Here is a 26906-nt window from a genome sequence, read left to right on the forward strand (position 1 = left end):
CAACTGGATTTTATGGGGCAGGCCCTCATGGGGCATATGGGGGGGGGATATTTTTAAAACAAGTCAGAGAGAAAACACCCTCTGTAGTCATTAGAAGTTCTGATGTGGGGATCTGATACCTTCTGAGTGGCGTTCCACCCACCTCCTGGTCAAGGGCCACTCAGTCCCACCAGGACCCTGCAGATCCATGCCTGGGCTGTGCAGAGGGGTTGGCTTCTGTCCACCACCCAGTATGCTCACGCTCATTGGAGTCAGTTCTGTTCGCTCGCTGAGCTCTGCCCTGCACCAGGCACTGCTCCTGGGGAACAGACGCACCATGCCGATGGCTCCTCAAAGTGGGCGTCCTTAACCCCACCTGACAAGTGACCACACTGAGGTTTGTCCCCGGCCACAACCTGAATATCATCAGAAAATGTTAGGTTTTCTAGTGTTGCTAGGTGAGGTCTCTGGGCATCCCCAGCCCTTGTGGGCATGGACTGTGCCCTCTGGCTCCCTCCTCTGCTGCCAGGTTGAACCTCCCCTCTGACCATTGGCTCAGCTCTGCTAGTTGAAGAGGGGGTGCACTGGAAGTTAACCCTGCCTGTCTCTGCCCTCTGTTTGCGTCTTGATTCCATCACTCTAGACCCTGGACAACAATCATCCCTGCCTCATGGGGCCTGCCTCCAGTGACCGAGACAGACTATAATAAGCAAAGCAAATTAGAGTTCTGAAAGTTAGGTGTTATGGAAACAAACACAGGGAAAGGGGGTCAGGGATGTGGCGTGGAGACGATGCTTTCCAAACAGGGTAGTCAGGAAGAGGTTTCCGGAAAGGTTCAATTCAGCAGGGAGTTCATACACAAGAGAATGTGCCCTGCAGGTTACTGGGGAAAGAATACTCTACAAAGGAAATAGTGTGTACAAAGACCCTGAGGTGGGAGTTTGCAGAACATCAAGGAGGCCATCTTGGCTCAGCAGAGGGAGCAGTTGGGGTGACTTTGGGAAGTGAGGATGGATAGGTGGTTTAATCCTTGTGAGATTTTACTGTGAGGAGGGAAATCACTGGAGAGTTGTGAGTGAGAGGGATATGGCCCTACCTACAAATGAACAGTCTCTCTCTAGAGGCTGCATGGAGTAGAGTCCATGGGTGGCAAGGATGAGGGCAGGGAGATTAGGAAGGGACTGTCCCTACGGCCCACATAAGATTGACTTGGACCAGAGCGTTGCTGTGAAGGTGGTGGGCTGGGTTTGTAAGAGCTAACAGCATTTCCTCACAGATTGCTTATGAGGAGAGAGAAAGAGGAGACGGTTCCGGTTCCAAGGTTTGGGCATGAACAATTAGAGGAGACTGGAATTCCAGTAAGTGAGCCAGGAGGGACAGTCGGAGTCAGTAGGGGAAAGGCGGGAGCATGGGTTTCAATGTCTTCATTTGAGGAGCTTCACAGATGACCAAGGGGAGAGGCCAGGAAGGCAGGCAGAGCCCCCATCTGAAGACAGAATTCAAAACCACAATACCTAAGGGGGTAAGTGTAGATGGGGAAGGGGTCCTGGGGCTGAGGCTGGGGACCCTTCCTGTTGTGGGTCTGGGGAGATAAAGAGGGATCAGTGAGAAAGACCGAACAGTCAGTGATATGAGGACCAGAGTGGGGAATTTGGAAGCCAAGTAAAGATGGTGCCTCCTCCAGGTACCAGGAGTGGTCAGCCAGGCCAGGAGCTGCTCAGAAGCTTCCAGAGGAGCCTGGGAACTGACCATCATGGTCAGTATTAGACACAGGCCTGGGAGAGCACGGGAGGGCCTGGCATGCTGAACAGAGGTGGCCTGAGGAGCGATTGCATTTCACAGTCTTGACCTCCAAACAATGACCAGTTCCGTAGGTCTAAGGAAGGTTTGCTGGGGGCTTCCACAAACGCTGTCTGATTTTCCCTCCCAGCAGCTCTGGGTAGTGTGGAGGCTCACAGGTGCTGCTTAGGCATCCATAGCTGACTTTTGCAAATAGAAGGGAAGGAGACCCAGGAGCACCAGGTCTCTCCTCTCAGCCTGATGCTGTTCCCCAGGGCAAACACTGCTGCCTCATTTGTGTTTGACCAGAGGACTCTACCAGTCATTCTCAATGACATCCCAACTTTATAGCTCCTGAGACGAGTTCCTCTCTAGGTGACTGAGACAGGGTGCTCCCACCCAAACTCCCCACTCTGGTCCTCATATCACTAACTGCTCAGTCTTTCTTGATGATCCCTCTTTATGTCCCCAGATGCACAACAGGAAGGATCCCCACCCAATGCAAGAAGATAGTATTTTCTGCATGGAGTTCAATGGTACTACCAATTATTGCAAGGTTTCCCTTAGTTTAAGTCCAGTTGCTACTGAAATCCCTGAATTCTAAGAACCCAATGGATGCATGTCAGACTTTCTTCAGTGGTAGAGGCAGAGCCCCCAGAAAGAAGGTGGAGTGTGCCCAGGGACCTGAGGGATAGTGCAAGTCATGTATTTCTGAGCCCAGGGATTAGGACTGCGGGTAGCCAAAACTCCTGGAAGCTGGGGGCTTACTGAGCTGTCAGTGTACAGGATGTGAAAGGACTCCAGCCAGGTCCTAGATCTCAGAGCAGGTGCCTTCCGGCTTCCCTTCTGGGCATGCTCAGAGTGGCCATTGGCCTCACCCACAAAGACCTCAGAGCTCCACCAGGTGCTTCACAGAAGCACCTACCACACTTGGACATGATGTCAAAACCGGAGGCGGCTCCAAAACGGACCTCGGCACCCCCACCAGTGCATGGGAGGCCAGGTGGGGAAGTGGCATGTGTACCTGGTTTGACTCTCTGCTGGTCACAGTAGATCTTACTCAGGCACGTGACCCTCAGCCGTCTCCTGCTGCAGAATGAGATCCTGCCTGCCTCTGCTGGTTAATATGGGTATTCAATGAGGTCAGGGATGCGGGGACCTGGGAAACCAAACAGCTCACAGAGGACAGCATTTTTCTTTCAGTAAAATCAGATGCTCAAATATTTGTCAAATGAAGATTTCAAAGGCCTGAGCTCTGCCCTTTTGTGTGCCCTGCCCTTTGTGTGTCTGTCAGCTCCATTAAGACCACCGCTTGAAGCCAAAGCAGGGTGTGGACATCTGACCTCATGCAATGAAAACTGACAGGAAGAACCGGATTGTCCTGGGCCCTGGACAATGCTTTACAATAACTCCTCTGAAATAACAACTTACTCTGTCAGGCTCCACCACCGCTCCCACCCCGTGCGCTTAACCAACGGGTCATGTTTATTTTCTTAACTGTGCTTTTCTCCTTCAAATGTATTGTAATGAAAAGGACTAATTTTGTAATCAGAGAAAAGCCATGAAAAATAATAAAGTTCTGCAAACTCACCACAATCAGCTCACTTCTGTCTCATGCACGGAGGCCTGTGCCTATTTCTCCAACCCCCCACCCCCGCGTGGGGGACCACCAGCACTTCCCACTTTTGTGGGTCCTTGTCATAGGAGAAGATGAGCACTCAGAAGCCTGGTTCTGCCTTCATGAAACCGAGACTTGGTGTAGATACAGCCCATGGGGTCACCTCGGCCACAGCTCTCATGTGCTGCTGCCTTTTGGCCATGAGATGAGTCCTCAGGATCATCCCTGTGTAAACATGGCTGAGCTCCCGGACTCATAGACACAGACCAAACAAGAGCTGGACTGGGGCGGGCGCCGTGGGGCGGAGACCAGCATGGCCCAGAAAGGTCACCTGGGTTCAGAGTCCTGCTTGTGGCCTAGCCCCTCCTCAGCCTTTCCCACTGCGTTCACTCTGGGGGGGCCCAAAAGAGGGCCAGGGATTACCTCAAGGTAGAGAAGCAGGCCTCGGAAAGGAAAATGAAAAGAATCCGAATGTATCTTAGTTTGATGAAGGAAAAAAATCTTAAGTCTTCCAGTATATTAAAAGATCATTTATATGCTATTTTTAGGAAGCTATCAAATATCTCTGTGACTAGAGAACAAGAGGGAATCGGAAAAGCCATTAGTAAAACTTTCCAACCTCAGAGCGAGAAGCCACCAAAAGAAGCTTGAGGCTGCTGGGGACCAGGGCTTCCGTCCTGGGTTCCTTGGGACCTCTGAGAATTTGCCACCTTCAGAGTGGGGAAGGACTGTGTGGATCTCAGCGCCTCTTTGACCAAGTTGAGCTTTGCCTTACAGATTCCGTACATAGAAACCAGTGCCAAGGACCCGCCTCTCAATGTGGACAAAGCCTTCCATGACCTCGTTAGAGTAATTAGGTGAGCAGCCCACCCCTCTCTGGAAGGAGCCTCTGTGGCTGGGAAGGGCCCAGCCAGGCTGAGGGTTTGGTAAGGAACCCAGCTTCTGTTCTGGCCAGTTCTGGAGCCTCCTTCCATCTCTTGCCCCTAGCTTTCCACCCACCTCCGCCCTCCCCCAGCTGCAGATGGGTCTGTGGGTGGAAGCTGCTCCTCCTGCCACGTGGACCCTCCTTCACCTGCTGAAAGGAAGTGCCTTCCTGCTGGGCTGTGGCACCTCCGCCCCATCCAGCCACCCTGGGTGTTCTCCCAACACCAGAGCTTTCCACCCAGCAAAAACGAGGCAGGCCCCTCTCCCCATTCCCAGAGCAGAAGCCCTGGGTACGCAGTTTCCCCTGAACAACCAACTGTGTGATTCTGGGGCGCCAATTTCAGGGGAACCGTGTGGGCATCTCTTTTCCAGACCCACAGCTCTCAGCCTTCGAGCAAAGTCAGCTGGCCTGACAGATAGTTTCTTGAACATTCCTTTGCGAGGTCAGGGTCCAGGTGTAATGATCTGGTGCTCAGATGACTGGCTGCAGTCCCTGTCCCCATGTATCCCACTTCTCAAATCTCCAGCATCTGGAGCCACCCAGGCCTTAGTTCTCAAGACACCATGCATTGAATCCATTGCCCTCACGCTGGTGACTCAGAGGGCTGTCAGTTAGCTCTGGATGAGACCCAGAGCTCTAACGTTGTCCTTTGCTCGACACCTCCCCATCCACCTTGCATGTGCTCAATAATCTCATTTTCCCCTGTTATTTCAGCCTAATGGAAAATACAGCAGGCTTCACTTAACGTTTCTGCTGGCAGCTCTCTCTCTGCACACTTGAAATGATTTACTCCTGGTCATTCTGTCTCCTGTTAGGATGTGCTACCACCAAGTAGCATATAGGGACGTCCTGGTTATGATCTGTACATCTAAGGTCAGGTTTAGACCTAGGAAGAGTTAAAACATGTGAAAAGCTTTTGCAATAAAATGCCAGTTGGCCTGTCATTTAATTTAAAATATGGAACACAGAAACAGAGGACAGCACTCTGTACAACCTAAAGCATGATGCAGCTTAGGATTTAAATAAATATAGCAACACAGCCTGATGACAGTAATTCCCGTCAACAGGATGATTTGAGTTTTCCCCTCCTCTTCCTTCCCAGTTTCTTTGCCCTAAGAGACGCTATCCAGCCAGGCCCCTCTCTAGCAGCTAGGACTCCAGTGCCTCCAAATCTGTCCTCCCAACCCCCAGCCCCTACCAGAACAGGCTCCCTGTGCCTCTGACCCAGGAGTAAGGGGGAGAAGAGAAGCAAAATCCGTTCTGACTTTGTCTTTCTGTCCTTCAATGTTTAAAAGGCAACAGATTCCAGAAAAGAGCCAGAAGAAGAAGAAGAAAACCAAATGGCGGGGAGACCGGGCCACTGGCACCCATAAACTGCAGTGCGTGATCTTGTGACGGCCTGAGTCCCTGGGCACAGTGACAGCGAACTTGCCAGCCCTCGGGACCCCTCCACTGCCTAACTGCACTGAAAACCATTTCTAACCACAACCCTTGGCCTGAGGACTTGGCCTGGGAAGGGAGAGAGGAAGGGTGAGCTGGGAGCAGACAGGGCCTGGCTTTGCCAGAGGGCACGAGCTGTCTCAGATCTCCTGTGAGACCAGGAAGCCACCTGTGAACAGAGCAGCCTTTAGCCCCTCGCCGGTTGATACATCCGGGTCCCCCCCCTTCTCTTGGTGGGTGTGTTGTTCCTTTTAGCTACCTAGTGTTGGTTTGATGTGGGCGTGTTTATCCATGTGCAACGTTCCAAACAAGCCATGATCCAGCTTCCCCCCCGCCGCCTGACTCCAAGCCACAGTGTCTGAGCTCAGATGTCTTTTGTAGATTTTTAAATTATTTTAGTGATGATTATTTTATTTAGGGGGGGGGTCTGTGCCCACTGCCTGGTGGAATCCCAGGTCTTCAGCAGACCTCACTGATAACATGGACAGGATACTAATGTTGTCTTCTTCATTGAGTGCCAAACTCAACCCAGAATGAGCAGAATGGCCGAGAGGCCCGAAGTTAATGGGAATGGTATGTAGCTGGGGGTGGGGGGGTAGGGGTCCTCAGGCCATGGGTCATACCCTGGAGGGAAAGCAGCCCCACTCATTGCCTAGAAACTGAGGAGAAGAGAAATGCATTTACCCAGAGGGCTTTTGCTGAGGACGCAGATATCAGAAGACAAAATTTATCTCACCGAGATGAGTGGCAGGTGCAAGCATGTCGTTTCTAAAAGGAGAGTTTGTTATTATTGTCCTGAAAATATATAAACTAAGGTGAGTGAGTGGCTTTGCACAAAAGTGCATTTATTTTCAGAGAGCATGGGTTCGGTTGTTCTCCCCAGGCGGGCGAGAGGCCCTGGGTTTCTCAGATCTTCTCCTGCTCCTGTGCATCACCTGTGCTGCCCAGGGTTTCTCTGATACAAACTCACTGTCATGTCCAGGAAGCCCCTGTGGACTCCCTCCAGAAAACTCAAGGTCACACAGAATCTTAACCACAAAAGATTCAGTCTGGATCTCCCTTAAACATTACCAGGACCTGAAGCCATTTCCCTGTGAGTCAACCGACCACCACCTCTGTTAAGCCCAGTTACTGAGCAAACACCTTCCCTTCAAGGGTTAGCGGATCCCTTGTCTCTTTGGCACACACACTTTTATTACCCTCTTGGAACTCGACAGTAATACAAGAGCAGAGGAGAAAAGAAGGTGGGGCTCATGATGGGACTCCCAGGTATCTGTTTCTGCATGGGACAGTCCCCCCTGAGAATGCCCACCTCCCTCTCTGGTGCTGCTTGTGGGAGCAAAGACGGGATATTTCCAGCCCCGGTTGGAGTGGAGGGGCAGCCAGAACAACGGTGCCCCCTCTCAGAGGAGGTCAGAAGATGAGGTGGCTTGGTGAGTGACCTTCTTCCCCAGGTGTTACCAATCAGATCGCTGTGCAAATAGAACAGTCCCCACAGGTGACCAGGCTGCTCTTTGGAGAAATAAAGACATGGAAGGAAAGTCAAGAACAGTGAGCCTCCAACCAGTTGACCAGACACCCGGATTCTTCTCTGTTCAGAAAGTGTGCCAGGATCCTCACTCGGCCAGATCACCAGCACCAAGGGATCAGCCAGAAGAATGATTCTGCTGCAGGGGGGACCCGTGTTGGTTGGAAATCAAACTTCCTTTTTGTCAAAATGCACCCCTTCCCTTTATTTTTTCCTGTTCCTAAAGGAAAGGATAAGAGAGAACATTCCAGAGGAGGCATTTCAGTTTCCAGGATCCTATAATGTTAGCGAGTATTTTAAACACTAAAAGGCCACGGCTCTTTCTAACCCTGAGGCTCCTCTGAGCCCGGTCTGCAGCAGGCATGTGAGTGGTTTTGTGTGTGGTTTGATCTCCAGCTGCATCCTCAAGATGCAGAGCAGTGAGCACAGGGGTGCTTTGCATTGGGAGTGGCAGAGGAGGACAGGAAGCCCTGCACACAGGGCAGCGGCCACTGCCAGAGAACTACCGAGCACCACCCACCACCAGCACACCCCCTGCCCACAGGGAGCTGCAGCTCTAACCGCACCCACTGGGGGGTCTCCTTGGAAGCAGACCTACAACAGGGCCCTGAGCCATAAAGGTAACCAGAAGAGGGGTTTCCCATCCTGGTTCCCCTCACATACAAACGGGGTGGTGTATCTGCCACCATCCCCATCTTCCAGAGCATCTATCCTAAACTCAAGCCACAGCTGGACTCCACAGGGCCTAAGGAGACTCTGGTTAAGGGTTGGCCTCTGTTTTGGGGCCAATGGTGCGCTTTCTCCTATGACCTCATTTCCCCCTTTGGTGAGGTGGGTAGATAACACCCCATCTTTAGAAATGGACCCTTGGAGAGACGCTTCTCCAGCTACCCAGGTAGGCTGAAGTGGAGTGTATCCAGGAACATCCCCATTAGATCTTTGTCCCCACCTGGCCTGGCAGGGTCAGTCTGGGGAACCTGATAATCATGCTACTCCATGACTGAGGGGCCTACGGGGCTTATGGCTGGGCCATCATCATATTCCCACAGCTTTTCCTGAGAGTAGTACTAGCTGCACATGCCCTAGAGCATACCCTTCCTGAAATCCCCTCATCCCGTGGCTTAGTCCTTGTGTGCTCTCAGATTTCCTCCTATTCTGACACCCTCCTCGGAGGGTTCCATTTCTCCCCAGAGGTAACCCAAGCCATCTTCCCCATCCCTGCAGGCTGGGGCTGGGGCACACAGGGGACATCTGGATGGTTTATCTTAGGACTTTGCTCACCACCTTCTCATGGTACTTGATATGGAGGGTACCATGAGACCTGGTGTGACCTGTCTCACTTCACCAGGAGACATGATCTACTAACATGTGTCAGCTCTAACCCAAAGGCCCCTCAGACAGGTCCCAGTAAATCCAGAGCCACAAACAGGTCCCCTCCATTAGCAGCCCGTTGGGTTGGAAATTCCATGTCAGATTTACTTAGAAGGAGATACTTGAATCGCTGAGTGCCACTGGGTGCCCAGCTTCTGTTTCACAGTATTAACAGGTGGCCGTTGTTGTGAAACGAGAGTGAAGCCTGAACATCTCGATGATGCTTGAGCCTTTTATGTAACTTTTTATTAAGTCTTTGTGTATCTTGACTCATTAATAAAGAAATGAAGAGATGCCTGTCTTATTTCCTCTTTTTTCAAAGATTCCTAAAGTTTTTGCTGAGAACATTGCAGTTTGTCAGCGTTTCACCCAGTGTACCCATCTCTCCCAGAGTGTGACTTTGATCTTTACCAAACCTAAAGTAAGGAGGGAGCCCGCTGGTGGCCCCGGGGCGGGGGGGGGGTGTTTCCTGAGTGGAGCGAGAGGATGAAGGCAGGTTGGTGCAGCATTGAGGGGCATGGCCCCTCAGTGCTGGGTAGACCTGGATGTGGGCCCTGCCATTGACCTCTGTGTGCCCTTGAACTAAGGACCTGCTCTAGTCTTTAGCTGCTGTACCTGAATGGACAGTGATACCCACCTCCTGAGCAGTTCAAGGACCAAAGCTAAAGGTAGGGAGCATATGGTAAGGAGCCCAGAAATGGCGCTCTTCAGACGGGGTCCTATGGAGTTATCCCTGCATGGAGAATGTTCCCTGCCCCCATCTACTGGGGTACAGTCTTCAGTCAATGTAATTTCACTTCTTTGTTCATTGAACCCAGTGGGAAATAGACCAAGCTGAGACATCAAGACCTCCTTTCCAGAGTATAGAAGTCATGGATATCCTCTCATGGATACCTCTTTGGATAACTGTAGCTGAAACCCATAAACAGAGGCTGAGGATGCTTCTTACACCCCTTAGCCTGGGAACAGAGAAGGATGGAGGGGAGAGGGGGAATGTGGTAGATAGCTCAGGCCTGGCTTCCTGCCCTTTCATTTATTTATTCCACAAATATGTATCGGGCTGTGCTGTATGCCAGGCCCTGGGCTGGGTGCAGGTGTGTGGTGTGTGGTGGGCAGGGAAAGGGGTCTTCTGATGATTCGCTCCTCCTCCTCTAGCCCTGAATTCATTTCTTGTGGCTGTTGTAAGAAATTCCCACAAACTTAGTGTTTTAATATGGAAATGTATTCTCTCACAGTTCTCGAGACCAGAAGTTGAAGTTGAGCATCGCTGAGCTGGAGTCAAGGTGTCCGCAGGGCCATTCCCACCTGTAGGCCTCCAGGAGAGAAAGACTCTTTGTCTCTCCTAGAGTCTGGTGGCGGCCGACATTCCTCGACTTGAGACCGTGTCACCTCATCCCTCAAAGCCAGCGTCTTCAGATCTCTTTCTTCTCCAACTTCACGTTGCCTTCTCCGTGTGGGTCAAATCCCTCTCACTCTCAGCCAACGCCGCCTCCGTCACCGAGAAGCAGAGTTTCCAGACTTCTTCCCACCTCCACCCACCCTCCAGCATCTGCACCATAGACTCTGCCTTCTGGGTTATTCCAGACAAACAATCCAGGCTCCTAGCTGAAGCCAGCCCTTTCTTTGGGGCCCTAGAACACACCAGAACATTATTCTGGCACTTCTCCCTGCCCCCTTCTGTATCATTTCCTTCCTCTCCTGCATCTTTCTCATCTTAAACAAAAGCAATGCCTTTCTTTGACCCACTTCCTCTACCAGATACCACTTGCTTCTCTGCTAACTTTGGCCAGAAATTATCTTAAAAGAGTAATTACACTCACTGTCCTCTCATTTCTCTTTAAAGTGCTCCCGTTATAAGCTGAGATGACAATGAGTCACCTTTATAATTTCAAACAAAAAATTACTTCAAATGAAATTTCACTTGTCACTTCACGCCTTCCCGAGGGGCCGTCATCGCCAGTGGCCTCTACCTTGCCAAGTTCCAGGGCTGGCCCTCGGCCTCCACACACCTCAGCGCAGCTTCTCCTTGTAAACATCCTTCCATTGGCTATTAGGATGTGGCCATCTCGTGGTCCTCCTGCTTCTCCACCCGTCTGTCACTCCTTCTTAGTCTCCTCAGCTGGTTCTTTCTCTCTGGTTGACTTTGGAGCACCCCAGTGGACAGATCTTGGTCCTTGGCTCTCTTTCTTGATCTCTTCCAATCTTGAGATTTAAATGCCTTTGGTATACTGATGGTTTCCTGTTGACCGTCTCCTGTTTAAAACTCTGTCCCAACCCTGCTCCTACAGCCACCTGCCTACTTGACCTCTCCACTTGGATGTCCCAGACACAGTATATCAAAGCTGTGTCCAAAACTGAGTTCCTGGTTGTCCCTTCCCATGCCTGCCTCACCCGTAGCCTCCCTAGCACCCCCTGCTTCCCGGTGCTCGGGCCAGGAGACCGGGAGTTGCTTTTCATGCCCCTATTTCTCCCACACTCCCCATCCAGTCCGCAAATCCGGTGGGATCCCCCCTGCGTACTGTGTCCGGAATCTACCTGTTTCTCTCCACCTCCACCGCTAGCTTTCTAGCCCAAGGTGACTCCATTCCCACCTGTCTCACTCTTGTCTTGCTGAAGTTCACTTTCTACCCTGCAACCACAGAATTCTGGGTAAAATGAAAGTCAAATTATGTCTCCACTCTGTCCAGACCCCCCACCCAATGGCTCCCCCATCTCATTTTTCAGAAGTGTCAAGGTAGGCTGTCACTGAACGTCGAGGAATGAATGGCTGATGTCTATCAACCGCAAGAGAAGGGCAGTCCCTTCATTCTGGCAACAAGTACCCTTGGAGCTCTGAGCCACGCATCAGGGCCACAGAGAATAGTAAAACCCAGGTCCTGTGTCACAGAGGGGTGCAGATGGAAAAACCTGACGTCTCTGCATTAAGAGGAATCCCTTGACCTAGGGGATCTGAGAGGGGACGCTCATAAACCTTGCACGGACCTAGATGACGGAACAAAAATTAGTATTGGGCCCATGAATTCCACCACTCTTGGAAGTGAAAGGTTTGCCTTTTCAGCCCACGTTCCAAGGCCCATAAAAGAACTATTTTTAATGAATCCCACCTCCATCTCTGCTCACTTTTGAGAGGTCATGGATAAAAGTTCCCATATGTCACAGATGTCAGCATTGTCATTACTCCGGGATCTTATTAGATATGCAGACTCTTGAGCCCTGTTCCATATATGAACCAGAATCTGCATTTTACCACATGCCCAGTGACTCGTATACCCACTAGTTTGAGTGGCACTGCCTTAAACATCAAGCTTAAAATGGGAGTGAAAATCCAGTCCTGGATCCACTGTGCCTCAGGACCCAGCTCAACCACATCCAACCAGAGGAAGCTTTGTTCACGTGCAAACAGCTGCCAGATTCTGCCTGGCAAGCAGGGAGCTCAGAGGTGGCCTCCCACAGCCAGCACACATGTCCCTTAATGACAGGAGGCTTTTGTACAAAGGCCAGTGGGTTCTCAGTTTGCCTCTCAAACACGCTGACATTTTTCTTAAAATGTGGACCACTACGTTAAATATAAACAACAAGCAAAATCTGATGATCTGAGCTGGGAATTCTTGAAGCACTCTAAATAAAGGGTGAGATAAGTTGCAAGCTAGAGATACACTCATTTCCCAGAATTTTCACTTTCCGTTGCTCTTGAGCTCCAACATCGTGCCAAATAGCTCATTATTGGGCTAATGTGAATATTTAGACATAAAAAAAAAGGAAAGCTGAGTTCATACCAAGCAAAGAACTGATGAATGCGTTCAGTACAATGTACATCCTGACAATTGTGGGTCAACCATTAACTCCACCTCAAATCCAGCTGGTGACACAATCATGACTGTGCCTGGGCCTATAAACAAAGGTACACACCACGGTTCTCCAACTGTGGCCCCCAGACCATCAGCCTCAGCATCACCAGGGAATTGGTTAGCAATGCACATGATCCATCCCCACATGGGGCCCACAGAGTTAGAAATGCCAAGGTAAGTCTGAGGAATCTGGGTATAACAAACCTTCCAGGGGATTCTGATGCTCCCTAAAGTTTGAGAATGACCAAATTAAATAAATGTGGGTAAAAGTCAAAGTTCCTACCCTCATGGAGGTAAATGGCAGTTTGGTCTATTCTTACCTGCAAGGCAGCTGGGGGCCCTCTGGGAAAAGTTACCCAGGTCCTTCCTCTTTCCTCCCTGCACCCGATTCATGAGGATCCCTCAAGGTCTGGGACCAGCGTCCCCTGTCTAGGGATTATTAGCCTTGGCTCCACAGAGTTACAGGAGGGGCAGCTGACACCCTGAAATCCTATGCAAAATTATGGGTCTCCATGCATCATCCTGGGGAGACGGTTGTGTTCCATCAGATTCTCACTGTACCTCTGGGTGTTGCCCAGAGTGAAGCTGAACCAGCCTCTTAAACCTTGTGTTCCGATGGTCACAGCCCCAGAGAACGGGAAGAGGAAGTGAAAGGAGCAAAGACCCATCTACTCCACCGCTTCTAAGAAGCGCTGACAAAACTGTCCCCTGGGTGGATGCGTCCCTCAGCTCCCTCCCACGATGTCCTGAGGGAGGGGAGGGAGGCAGCTGCGCCTCTTCTCCCAGTTCCCCCCACGTGACTGAGGGTGTAGTTCACACATGACTCATCTCCCTCCCTCCCCACCACAAGCTAACACCACCAGCCCCTCTGGCCCCCAACACCCTGGTCCAAAACTGGCAAAGGAGCAGAGAAAATTCAGGGTATCATGACAGCCCCAGGACTATGGGGCAGCCCATTCCTAGAGTGGGAAACAGGGGCAGAGGAGAGGTGGGAGGATTGCAGAGAAAGTGCTGGAAGCCAGAAGCCAGATGCTGTCCACTCGAATTCACAACCACCCAGACCAGTGGTTTGCAACTCTGGCTGTATATCAGACCCACTCAGGGGGCTTGGGACATAAACTCACTGCACTGGGCTGGGGCATCAGGTCTTCTGACAGTGCCCTGGTGAACTTCTTCGTATGCAGCTGTTCTAAGATCACTACCTGCAGTGCATTTTATTAACGTCCCATGAATATTATGGCTTTTCAGTAATCATTTTATTTAAAAAATCAGCAGCCTGGAGAATCCAAGGTCTGAAGTTACTAAAGGAACCCAGCGTCCTTTGTGTGCAAATGAATGTTGAACCATGGATGATTTTCTCTTAGCATTAAAGCAGGTCTGCTCAGAGCCTGGCTGAACTTGTTCGCTTAGTAGACCCCACACCACAGTGGTTTCTCCTTTGCCCACATCCCTTCCATGTTTATGTTCCCAAGTCTCTGGAAGGGCCCTGAGATACAAAGTCAATGCCTTATGTTTATGGAGTGAGCTAATCCTTCCTACAGATGTAAGCCTCCATGCCTTAAAAAGTAAGTCAGGGCCTGGGGCTGGGGCTCAGTGGTACAGCGGTCGCCTTGCATATGTGAAGCCCTGGGTTTGATCCTCAGCACCACATAAAAATAAATAAATTAAATAAAGGTATGGTGTCCACCTACAACTAAAAAAAATATTAAAAAAAAAAAGTAAGACAAGTTGGGCCAAATGACCCTCTTCAACCTCAAGTCCCAGAGCTTGTGGTAGTCCCCAGGCCCACTGCAAACTTCAAATAGTTCTCCAAGGTCAGGATCTCCCTGGTGACCTCTGCATCTGTCTCCGTTCCCCACTCAACTTCAACCCCAGAGAAGTAAACTGTCATGCAGGGTCTCAGACCCAGGGAACAGGGTTCAGGGCTCAGCAGGTGGAAGCAGATTCCAGACACTGTCAGGATAGCAGATGTACTTTATTTCGGAGCTGGCAGCAGCCCCCAGCCAGTTCCATTTTGCCCCCATTTTCCGTAGGCCCTTTTTATATGTAGGCTGACAGGTTACATAAGGGGGCACATGCTCACAAGTTACTGTTTATGACCTTCAGTATATAGGCTGAATAAGAGTATTTCTGGCCTTGATCAGCCTTAGCATAGTTGGTTTCCAGCCCCAGCTACATACTCAAAACATAACACAGCCCACCAGAAGTCTCAGAGAGGGAGCCTAACTACAGCCATTTTGGGGGCCTGCCCCTACATAAACCCAACTCTCAGCCACCATTCCTGAGCTTTGCCTAGGGCTTGAGGGCCCCAGGGATGGTCCCTCTAATGTCAGGGGCCTCTTAATTAGTCTTCACACAGACCCTCCACCAACCCAGCTCCTCCCCAACCCAACATCCTCCCCCACTAAGCAAAACACCCCTCCCTCGGCTTCTCTCAACCTCATCTGTGCTCTTTAGCCACGAGGCCATCATCTCTTCCTAGAGTCAGTTGTGGCTCTGGCTGCTTATAGGGTGACCAACACCTCCAGTGTGCTCAGGACGGAGGCGTTTTCTGGGAGGCTGATCTTTCATTGCTCAATCAAGACAGTCCCAGGTCAACCAGTTCTGTTGGTCACCTTCCTGGTAAGAAGAAAATGTGCACTGTGTTCTATGATGATAGCACTAATTACTATAAATTAGCCAGAGGTTCTCAGTCTTTGGCAACCATCCTCATCTCCTGGGAGGCTGGTTGAAACACAGGTTTTTATGATTTAGCAGGTCTGGGTGGGGCCTAAGAATTTGCTTTTCTAAGGAGTTCCAAAGTGGTGTGAAGTGACTCATCTGGGACCCCCCCACTTCAAGGACCCTGGATTAGCAGATCCACAGCACACTTGGGCAGAGTGCTTGACCCAGAGCAAAGGCACAATAAATAGAGTGACTGACATGGTGGAGCACTTCCTGTAAACCAGACACTGTGGACTGTGGGTTTTGCGCATACTATCTCGTTTAATGCTCGCAACCACCCTCAGAGGTTAAATGATCTTGCTGGTCTAACAGAAAGGGAAACCCACAGCCCAGGACGACGGGAAGTGACTGAGCCTGGACGTGCATCTGGCTCTGGCTCCAATTTACCTGTGCTCCATTCCCACCAGCCCTGCTGTGGCTAAGGACGGAGCTCGTCCCAGCCTGGGCTTTTTAAAATGTCACCCCTTGTTTGAGGAAAAATTTTCAATGCATCTCCCACATCCCCGCCTTCTCCCAAGTGGGCTGCATGTAGATCAACTTCCCCAGGGTGACTCAGCACCCGTTGAGCTTCAGTGACAGTCATTTTCCGGAGCATGTGCCCTGGGCCTCCTCCCACCAGACCTCTCTGTGGCCCAAGCGAGGGCTGTGGCCTGGTCCTTTGTCATTGTAATGTTCCCTTGGTATAAGACACCATGACTGTTTTCTCATTATTTCCCAAATAAATCCAGACTTTTGGTGCCCTTGTTGGAGTGGCATTGCTAATGGTAGCAATGGCTACCATGCTGCTCCTGGTGCAGCGTGGCTATGTGTGGTGGGGAGGAACAGGCTAACTAGGCCTCTCTGGCAATGCTGCTCATGGTGACCTTTTAGGCAAGTTGTCCCACCTCTCCAGGTCTCCATCTCCTCATTTGTCAAATTGGGTTGACGATAAGGAAACTTGTTAGGTCTATTGGGCTATTGTTAGTTTTGAAGCCAATATGTAATTTCAGAATAATGGCTGACACAGAGATACTGTAAAGGTTAGCTGGGATCCCAGAATCAAATCCACAAGTGCTTTTTGAATGCCTCCTGGTCACTGCTGTCACCGCTTATTGAAACTTAGGATATACCAGTCCTGGTTTGTATGGGTTACCTCATTTAAGTCATGAAGGGGTTGGGTGACTTGATCATGCAGCAGGACCCCTACACACACCCCACCTGGGCCAGAGCATTCACCAAGGCGGCTCACACCCCATGTGCTGACCACAGCCCCTGCTCTCCCACCTCTCCTGCCTGCCCTTTGCTCCTTGCCCTGGAAATTCTTTACCTCCAAAATAGTATCCTGTGGTCCTCTAACTCCTGGATCCTGGGCTGCCCTAGACCCAGCTCTTCCCCAGCTTCCCTTGTCAATCAAAACAGATTGTCAATCAAAACAGGCTTCAGTATGAAGAAGCTTAAAATCTCTATTCAGAGATGCCAGTCCTAGGACCCTCTTCTAGAGGAATAATCAAGATGCAAAGAAAAATGAATGAAGATGATCTTTGCATTCATAAAACAAAAATTACAAAGGCTTGAAGTGAATCATAATTGGGAAATGATTGAGTAACAAATCCTATACCCATATAATAAAGAATTATGTAAACAGCATGAGAAATGTTCATTTCCTCTGTTTTCCCTATTCATGGGTGTTATCATGTGGGGGCATCTTTTCTTAGAGGAAACAGTTTTATTTTACTTTCTCTTTGCCCCTCAGTAAGATCGTACTTTCCAAGGCTTACGAATTTTTATTTCTTATAAATTGCCTGCTTATAATTTTTCTTTAATTTTTGATTAGTGATTTCATTTTCCATATTGGTTTTTTTAATTGTAAAATGCTTCCCTAAAACACAATTTCTCTTTTAATTGTATCAATGATTTATTTTTACACTATAGGCATTTCTCTCAACCCCCACCCCCTGCGGTTTAGAGGTCAAACCCAGGGCTTCATGGATCCTAGACAAGCCATCGTCTACCACTCAGCTACATCCCCAGCCCCACTACAGACATTTTCCACTTTAAACGTTCAGAGCTATCATTTTCTCCTTTGTGGTTTTTTGTCTTTGGTATAATGGTAACATTGTCCTTTCTCCTACAAATATTATTTTCTCCTAATACCTTTCATGGTTCCACGTTTTTTTACAGATGACATTTTATCCATAAAACAGAGAAACCGACTTGTCCATACCTCATACCGTTACATTGGGCATTAAATACCAAATTTATGAAGAGTTTTAGGAACAGTAACTGGCACACAGTAGGTTCTTTGTTGTTGGCTATTTTCGATTTAAATTTCAGTTTGTTGGCAATTAATTCTGGAACTCGGTGTGCAATAGCTTTTAGCTTCATGTGGAGCCTATTGTCCCGTCACCATTTATTTATCCTGTCCTGTGGCAGGAATGCAGTATTTTTGCTGACCCTAAGTGGGAATTCCCTTTGCAGAGCTATGAGCTGGGAGTGAGACTATTCCAAAACTCCCCACTCACCCTCCCACCCTGTACTCACCCCTGTGCCAAGTTCATGAAGGGTTTCCCAGGGTGCAGGATGAAGATGTGCCAGCCAAAGCCTCCCTCCTTTCCCAGCCCAAGTTCAGAGATGCATAGCCTCAGTCCTTCCAAAAAATCTGCCCCTTTCCCTTCACTTTAACCTCAGACCAGCAAGATCCCATTTTCTCCCCTCATAGCCCATTAAATACAATGACCAAGGTTGCCAAACCCCTACCTGCCCAGGCCAGCACACCCAGGTAGGAGGCAAGAGGAGGACACTTGCTTTGACCTACATTGGGTGAAAGCAAAGGGGTTGGGAGAGTTCCCTCCCTTCTGGGGACACCCAGGCAGACACCCTGGCCACTGCCAGTTCCTGGGCTCTAGTAAGGGTCAAATGTTTCTAAAGCCCAGACACTGTTAATTCCTCTCCCTTCTTAACCTTGCCATCCCTAAGGAAGTCTCCAGAAGCAAAACATTTTCTCCAGGGAACATGGTATCAAAGGTTAGGGAAGGAGATGGAATTCATTGATAGATCACATCTTTTTGAAAATAAAAAAAAATTGCCCAATGCCCAGTTGTGAAGGGCTCGCTGTATGCTAGACAGAGCCAATGCCTCAGAGCCCTGGGAGGGCTATACTGAGGTGGCTTTTGCAGGAATGGTGTCCCCTGGCTTTTGCATCTGTAAGGCATGTGCCAAGAGGTTTCAGGACACTCATTCTCACAGGAAGCTCCTCAGAGGGAGATGCTGAGCTTTAGAGACGTAAATACCTCCCAGGGTCTCACAGGCCTGGTGGCAAAGCTAGGACTCAGACCTAAGTGTGTCTGACTCGATCCCATGCCTATCCCAAACTAGGATCAGAGGACATTTCCTCACTAGCCATGTGGCCCTGGGCAAATTATTTTAACTCTGTGTGTCTTTGTTCCTGCATCTGAAAGCCCAGAATCATGTGAGTACTTACCTGTACGGCTGTTGGGAGGACTGAATGAGTTAAAGCACCCACAGAACTGGCATAGGCACAGAAATTTCTCAGGACTCCATTCTTGCTATTTTTAGCATTACAAGCATTAGCCTGATAATTCCCACTTGTTCTGCCTGGAAGCCTGGACAATGCCTCTCTAGTCCACCAGAGGGCGCCATTGCAGAGAGAACGGGTCCCTTTCCAGCAGCATCTCTGCGGGGATTTGCAGGGAAGTCCTCCCGCTCCACAGAGCCTATCTTCTCCAAAAAGATCTCAAAGGTGAGACCCCTCAGCCCACCTATCCCTGCTCTCACCCCTGCTGTCTGGAGGCTTCCTAACCCTCCAGAGCTGCTTGTCCTGAGGAAATGTGTGTCCAGATTGCAGGTTCACCATTTGCATTTGCCAAATGTTTGACTCAGGACCAGGCCATCGACACCTCTCAGCAACTGTTCCTCAACCTGAGGCCAGCCTGGCTCTTCTGGACGCATCATGCTGAAAGCCAATCCCAGACCTGATACAGCTAACCTCACATGCCTTCCAGAAACAGATGACACCATCTGTCTGAGCTTTCCAGGGAGATGCAAGGGACGTGGGGTCCCCAACAAGGACTTTCTGAAAGGCTCTGTTGACTCCATTCTCCCAGAGCTCTACCCTGCTCCTATCTTAGGACCTTCAAATCCCTGACTTCTGGCCTCTTGCCTGTTCACTCTGAACACAGCATTTCACTAAGTGCTGTGTGAGGGCCTCCTGCCTCAGATTGGGATTAGAACTTTCCAGGTAGACTCTAAAGCCCCCCTTTGGGCCAGGGATCCTCCAAGTGCAGTCCTAGCACTAGGACAACAGCTCTCCTGGGAGCTGGGAAGAAGTGCAGATTCTCCACTCCTCAGACTCACCGAATCCAAAACTATGGGTCAGAGCCCAGGGCTGCACAGGGAGGTTTGAGACCCTGGCCAGCTCCCTCCCTATTTCCTGGAGCTACAGGATCCTTTCTGCAGATAGGGCTGTACTGAATCCCCTCCTGCAGTGCTGCAGTGGATCTAACTCACCATTCCATGGGTGCTGTGGTGCACCATCTGACATGGCTATGGTGAGTCTTTTCCCATATGATTATGACCAAAGCTACCACCATGACTTTAGTTTTTAATCTTAAATGAAAATTTGTGATGTTTTTGTTATAGTCACTGAGCAAGTAGAAAGAAGCCTGACTTGTGGCAGCCAAACTCCATTAACAAGTTCCTTGATCTATCTCGTTTCCTACAGCTATATTTTCTCCTCTAGAGCAGGAGGAGGTTGCACTGAGACCCAGGTAGGGAGGACAGGCAGGCCCTCTTTTGTCTGCCACGGTGTCCGTGAGAGCCCCTGCCCTAGGGAGGCATGGAACAGTATGATGCATGGAAGAATGAGAGGCCCAGACATGTTCCCTAGGGAGCTCCTAGTCTTACGTAAGCTTTTGGCACAAAGTATGAAAAGTTCCTTCTCTCTCCTGCTGGTCACCACCTCCAAGAGAAGAAATTCATGGAACCCAGAATCACCATCCATCCAAACCCCACACACATCTAGTTAGAGAGAGAGAAAGAAAAAAAAAGACTTATTTTCTGTGAAAAATGGATCCAGGGGCATTGTTATGGTTTGGATGTGAGGTGTCCCCCAAAAGCTCACATGTGAGACAACACAAGAAGGTTCAGGGAAGATATGATTGGATTGTGACAGCCTTAAGCCAACCAGTGAATTAATCACCTGATGGGATTAATTGAGTGATAACTGGAGGCAGGTGGGGTGTGGCTGGAGGAGGTGGGCGTTGGGGACGTGGTTATCGGTGTATTTTTGTATCTGGCCGGTGGAGTCTCTCTGTTTCTTGATCATCCTGTGAGCTGCTTCCATCTGCCACACTCTTCCACCATGATGTCCTGCATTACCTCAAGTTCCAAGAAATGGAACCTGCTGTCTATGGATGAAACCAGGAGCCCCTGAATAAACTGTTTTCTCCTCTACTGTTGTTCTGGTCGGGTCCTTTTAGTCACCGCAGCAAAAAAAGCTAAAACAGGCATCATGGGCTGTGGCTGTGGCTCAGTGGTAGAGCGTTTGCAGAGCATGTGTGAGACACCGGGTTTGATCCTCAGCACCACATAAAAATAAATAAATAAAATAAAGGTACCCATCTACAACTAAAAAATATTTTTTAAAAATAAAACAAAACAGGCATCATGTAAACAACGCTCTCTTAATGACGCTGAAAGCTTCTGGAAAATAAATACCAGGGGACTGCCAGAGCCAGGAGAGAGGCAGTGGGCTCTTCATCAGAGCCTAGAAGGAGCCAATCCTATCAATGTCCTGATCTGGGATTTCTGGCCTTACCTGCTGTGAACACATAAATGCCTGCTGTTTGAAGCCACCCTGTGGTGGTTTGTTAAAGCAGCCATAAGAAAGTTAAGTAACATTATGGTAACAAAGCGGAAGTCTAGAAAGAAAATGAAAATGCGGTGGCAATATTTATCTTGCCAAAGATGACTCAGAAAGAAGTGGAAAATGTGAACAGCTCGGTGACATTCACAGAACTGGGAAATCTTGTTTAAAGTTTTATCACTTTACAAATCACACGAGATTGTTTGACAGCTAAACTTTACTTAATTTCTCCCCCCGATTCCCTTGTCACACAAACTATAAGAGACTTGAGAGAAAAGCTGCTCCGTCATTTCATAAAGCTAAAATAAGTTGGTGCTGAAATCTGGCAAAGCGGGTAGGAAAAACAAAGGGGAAATTTTGCTTATGAAATAGAATATTAATAAACCTAACAGTGGATAAAAAGAATATGGAGGGACAAAGAGAGTTTGCTTTTATGAAAAGCTGCTCTTCCTCACATCTCAGTCTTGGCAGAACCCCAGAAGGAGGGAACAGGAGCAGACTTGTGAAGGCTGCATCCTCAAGGGAGGCCAGATGTCTGCGCCAGACCACCAGGTTCCCCTCGGGGCCGGGTGCGACTCAGAGGTACAGCCCTTGACTGGTGTGCACAGGGCCCTGGGTTTCATCCCCAGCATTGCAAAAACAAAAACAAGAGGTTCTCTTCAGAAGGATCAAGAGTGAGCATGAGGGGGTTTTGGAAAAGTGTGGCCAAGAAGCATCCTGGCCTCCCACTTTTCCTCCCTCCTCCTATAAAAGGAGGGTCCTAGGACCCAAGGGCCAGAGGGACCCATAGCAATTCCAGGGGCAAGGCTGTGCCTGCAGCTGCCCTTGTCTGGTCAGACCATGGTGATGAGGAAGACCTGTGCTTCCCCCCTGGCCAGCAACCAGGCACATATTTCCCAAGGCAAGAGGGAACCCCAGGGAAGAGAGCAGTACTTGGCGGGACTCCCCACTCGTGGCAGGACCACCCGGAGGCCAAGGGAGAGTGTACACTGCCAACTGGGGGTGTCCCTGCCTGGAACGAAGGCCCTGTTGGGAAGAGAACCTGGCTCAGTGCTGAGGAGAAAATCCTGTTGGTGATGGTAGGTGCCTTGGTACCCAAGGCTGCCAATGCCAGGCGACAGTGCACCCAGCCAGCGGGACCTGCCGGCTCCTCATCTCTGCCCAGGTGTTTTGGGTTTTGCTAGTTATCTTCTGGTTGTTGAGCCGGGGAATTAAACTGGGGCTCAACAACCAGAAAATCAATAAAGATATAGAAGATCTGAAAAACACTATCAAAAATTTTTTTTTTAAAAATCTAGTTCTATCAGCAGCTGACAGAGGGGTATTAAAACCTTCAATTCTAATTAAGAAATGTTTAATTATCTCTTTAATTAATTTTTTAATGTGAGAAAAGGAAACTAATATCCAATTGGGCTAAGAGAAAACAAAGAGCAAGCCACCTACTTAAACCCAAAATATATCAACTATAACATTAAATACAAAAGGACTAAACACTGCAATTAAAGACAGAGGTTATCTAGCATTTTTAAATCATGCTACTTATGTATATAAGGAACACTCTTGAAACATAAGAACAGGGATAGGTTACAAATGAAAGGATGGAATGAGAGAGGTGCTCTCAGGGGGAGCACAGGAAGCTGGCATGGAAATATTCCTAGCAGGCAAAATAGATTTCAAGACACGGAGAACCATCACAGATAAACAGGGACCATTAAAAAATGATAATCAGGGGCATTTTATCATAATATAATGGTGGCCTTGTTAGGAAGGCACAATTGTAAATATGACTAATAGCAGAGCTTCAACATACATGAAGCAATCTTTGACAGACCCAAAATAAGAAATAGACAAATCAACAAGGTGGAGATTTTAATTCTCATTGATTTATAGAACAACCAGATGAAAAAAATTAGTAAGGGTATTGAGTAATATTGTCCAAATAGAAGGACATCTGAATAATATTGTCAGTCCTCTTGATCTAAGTGACACTTGTAGACTATTAGACCCAGGACTATCAAATACACTTTCTTCTCAAGCACACGTGGGCCATTAAACAAGACTGAACACATGTATGAAGACTCAGATCATAGAAGGTATGTTCTCCAACCACAATGGAACTACAATGGAATTAAATAAGAAGTCACTAACAAATAGACTAGAAAGTCCCCAACGATTTAAAAGAGACTGCTAAATAATCAATGATTGTTCATTTCAAGAATCAATGAATGGAAAATAGAATATTGATAACTGAATGAATAAGGAAGTTATAACATATTGAACCAAAATCTGACATAAGAAGAAACAAAATGTTTGAACAATCCTATGTGTTAACAAAATTAAATCAATAATTAAGAACCTTCCCACAAATAAAACTCTAGACTTAAATGGATCCACTGGCCAATTCTACAAAATATCAATGGATGAAATGGTACCAAGCATACATAAATGCTTTCAAAGCATAGAGGAAAAGAAAAAGAAAAATTCTAAATTCATTTAAAGAGGGAAGCAAGCATAGTCCTGATATCCAAAATTGGCAAGGGATGTGGATGTCATTCAATGGTGGAGCACATGCTTAGTTTGGTTCAATCCCCAGCACACACATACCCCAAACTGACAAGGAACGAGTATCGCAGGAGCCAAAAATATCAGACCACTGTACCTCATGAACATCGATGAAAAAATTCTAAATAAAATATTAGAAAATCAAATCCACTAACAAAAGGATAATACCTAATGACCAACTGAGTTTTGTCCTGAGCATGCAGGATTTATATATTAATATATAATATATATTATATATGGTGAGTATGGTGACATAGTGATATATGTATATATCTTACCATAATTCTGCATTAACAGAATAAAAAAAGGGAAATCATACAATCATCTTTACAGATTTAGAAAAAGCAATCGATCAATTCAAACATTGTAAACTAATATAAGAGGAGAAATTCCTTAATCTGATAAAGGACATCTTTTTAAAACAGCTAAATTATAATGACATCATGATAAGATAGTGAATAGTTTCACTCTAAGATCATGAATGAGACAGGACTTAGCTCTCACACCTATTCAACATTTTCAACATTATACTGGAGGCCCCAGCCATTCCAAAAATAGAATGAAAAAATTAAGAAGTAAAAAATGTGCTTATTATCAGATAACATGATTTGGGGGAGAATAAAATAACCAACAGGGAAAATTATGATTGCTCTCTGACCTTTAAAAATGTTTAACAAAACATTGAAAACTGTGTTATTATTAATTATGAATACACAGGGAAACAAGAAAAACAGTGAAATAATTATTTAGTCCTCTGTAATTTAAAATATTAGAAATATTGAAATATCTACTAAAACAAAAAAATTCATATATTTTATGACCAAGTAATTAATTCCACATGACAGACAGCATATACCATCTAATAATATGTACTAGAATTTTCATAGAAGTTTTATTCACAGTAAAATAGCAAAACATACTAACAAAAAAACTAGGAAAAAAATTTATATTTTCATCTTCAGGTGAATGAATCAGGAAATTGGAGTATATCCATAGAATGGAATATTACATAACAATTTTTGAAATCTAATTCCCATACACAACAGTACAGATGAATCTAGAAAACATTAAATTGAGCACAAAAGGCAGAGAAAGAAGTGTACATTCTGCTGGATTACTACTGGATTTGATCTATGTGAAGTTTAACAGGAAGTACATATAATCACTGATTGTGAAAGTCAGGAGAGTAGTTATCCCTGAACATGGGTTTTTTTAAATAAAAAAATCTTTTAAAAATATTTTTTAGGGCTGGGGGTGTGGCTCAGGCGGTAGCGAGCTGGCCTGGCATGCGTGCGGCCCAGGTTCGATCCTCAGCACCACATACCAACGAGGATGTTGTGTCCGCCGAGAACTAAAAAAAAATAAATATTAAGAATTCTCTCTCTCTCTCTCTCTCTCTCTCTCTCTCTCTCTCTCTCTCTCTCTCTCCTCTCTCACTCTCTCTTTAAAAAAAAAAAAGCTTTAAAAATATTTTTTAGTTATCAATGTACCTTTATTTTTATTTATATATGGTGCTGAGAACTGAACCTAGTGCCTCACTCATGCTAGGCAAGTGCTCTACCGCTGAGCCACAACCCCAGCCCCAGAACAAGGATTTTAACTGGGAGGAAGCAGGAGAAAATTTTCCAAGGTGATAAAGTTGTTCTGTATCTGGATGTGATGGTTATGTAAATGTATATTTGGTAAAAGTTGAGTGAGATGCACCATTAAGATTTGTGTATTTTACTACATGTAAATTTAATAAAAATATAATAAAATAAACATAGAAATAGGATGTTTATAAAGCTTATAATACAGGCCTTTCATACAGTATGACATAATAAATGTTAGCAATTTATTATTTAAAAGATCTGGTTAGATATACTTATAGCTGTGCTTAGAGGGAAAGGTCTAGAGCTCTAAATGTAGCTATCATAAGAGAGTTAAAAATTAATTACCTTAATCTCTATCTCAAGAAGCTAACTAAAAGAAACAATAGAAAAGTTAGAGCCAAAAAAAGTAAAGGAACTAAAGATAGGAGCAGGATCAGTGAAATAATTAGCAGATACACAAAAGAAGAAAACATAATGAATCTAGAACAAGAATGTAAAAGGAACATCACTACAGATCCTACCAATATTAAATGGAAATAGTGGGGCTGGGGTTGTGGCTCAGCGGTAGAGCACTTGCCTAGCACATGTGAGGCACTGGGTATGATCCTCAGCACGACATAAAATAAAATAAAGGTTATTGTGTCCACCTATAACTAAAACAAATATTTAAAAAAGGAAATAGTAATATTATAAACACCTTGATGCCAGTGCATTTTAGAGCTCAGACTTCCTCGTATGCTGCATTTATCCCCTCTTGTTCCACTTGTGTCCCACAGTGGGCAGCCTGGGACTAGAACAGTGCCTGGTGCCACTTCAAGACTCTCATTTCTGGTCCCAGGACCTCCTGTGCCCAGAAGAGTGCCTGACATTAAGCCCTTTCCAAGGACTGCTGCACAAAATACCACAAACTATATGGCTTAAAACAAGAACGTATTCTCTCACAGTCCTGGAGGCTGGTAACCTGAAATCAAGGTGTAGGCAGAGCTAAACTCTCTCCAAAGGCTATAGGGAAGAGTCCTTCCTTGGTTTCCCTGTCTCCTGGCGGTAGCCAGCCATGGCAGTCCTTGGCTTGGAGCTGTGTTGCTACAAGTAGTTGTTTCAACTTCTGACTTCATTTGAACTTCTTCCCTTTCCATATCTCCTCTGTATCTCTATGTACAAATTTCCCTCTTTCTAAAAAGGTGCTAGCCATTGGATTCAGCGTTCACCCTAATCCAGTATGATGTCATCTTAACTTGATTACAACTGCAAAGACTATTTGCAAATAAGATCACATTCACAGATGCCAGGGGTTGGGATTTCAGCAAAGCTTTTAGGGAAACACAGTTCAATCCACAACAGAGGTCTGTAAGTATCTGAGCTACCATTCAGTGAAAAGCCCGTATATAGTGTAAGGAATGCTCAAGTGAGTGCAGGAAAGTAGCTCTGGAAAGCAGCCTTCTCCCCAGGTTTTGCTGTGATCAAAGAGTCCATTAAGTGTTTTTTGGTTTTTTTGTTGTTGTTGTTGTTGTCGGCTGTAGTAACTAGAATGAATGTCCAGGTGAAGGGAAATAAGAGTTTGAATGTTCTAGGTGTGAATCCAATCTCAGGTGGGTCAAATTTTAGATGTCAAGATTCTCCAGTTTCATTTATAAAAGTAATTTAGTGATATTATAAGTTTTTGAAGGGGGGGAAATC

General features: G+C 47.2%; 1 protein-coding gene across 6 annotated transcripts in view; it reads left to right on the top strand.

The window, feature by feature from the left end:
* Mras (muscle RAS oncogene homolog) overlaps nt 1-6446 on the top strand; it is a 50479-nt gene extending 44033 nt beyond the window's left edge. For 3 of the 6 annotated variants that reach the window (XM_026385003.2, XM_026385005.2, XM_026385004.2), the window contains exons 5-6: nt 4154-4233; nt 5597-6446. In XM_026385003.2, the coding sequence (XP_026240788.1) occupies nt 4154-4233; nt 5597-5696 (180 nt within the window). In that variant the 3' untranslated portion in view covers nt 5697-6446. The other 3 variants (XR_003300437.2, XM_026385007.2, XM_026385006.2) reach the window with 3 other exon arrangements.
* Nucleotides 6447-26906: the final 20460 nt, after the last annotated feature.

Source organism: Urocitellus parryii, chromosome 2 (assembly GCF_045843805.1).
Source record: "Urocitellus parryii isolate mUroPar1 chromosome 2, mUroPar1.hap1, whole genome shotgun sequence".
Lineage (NCBI taxonomy): Eukaryota > Metazoa > Chordata > Mammalia > Rodentia > Sciuridae > Urocitellus > Urocitellus parryii.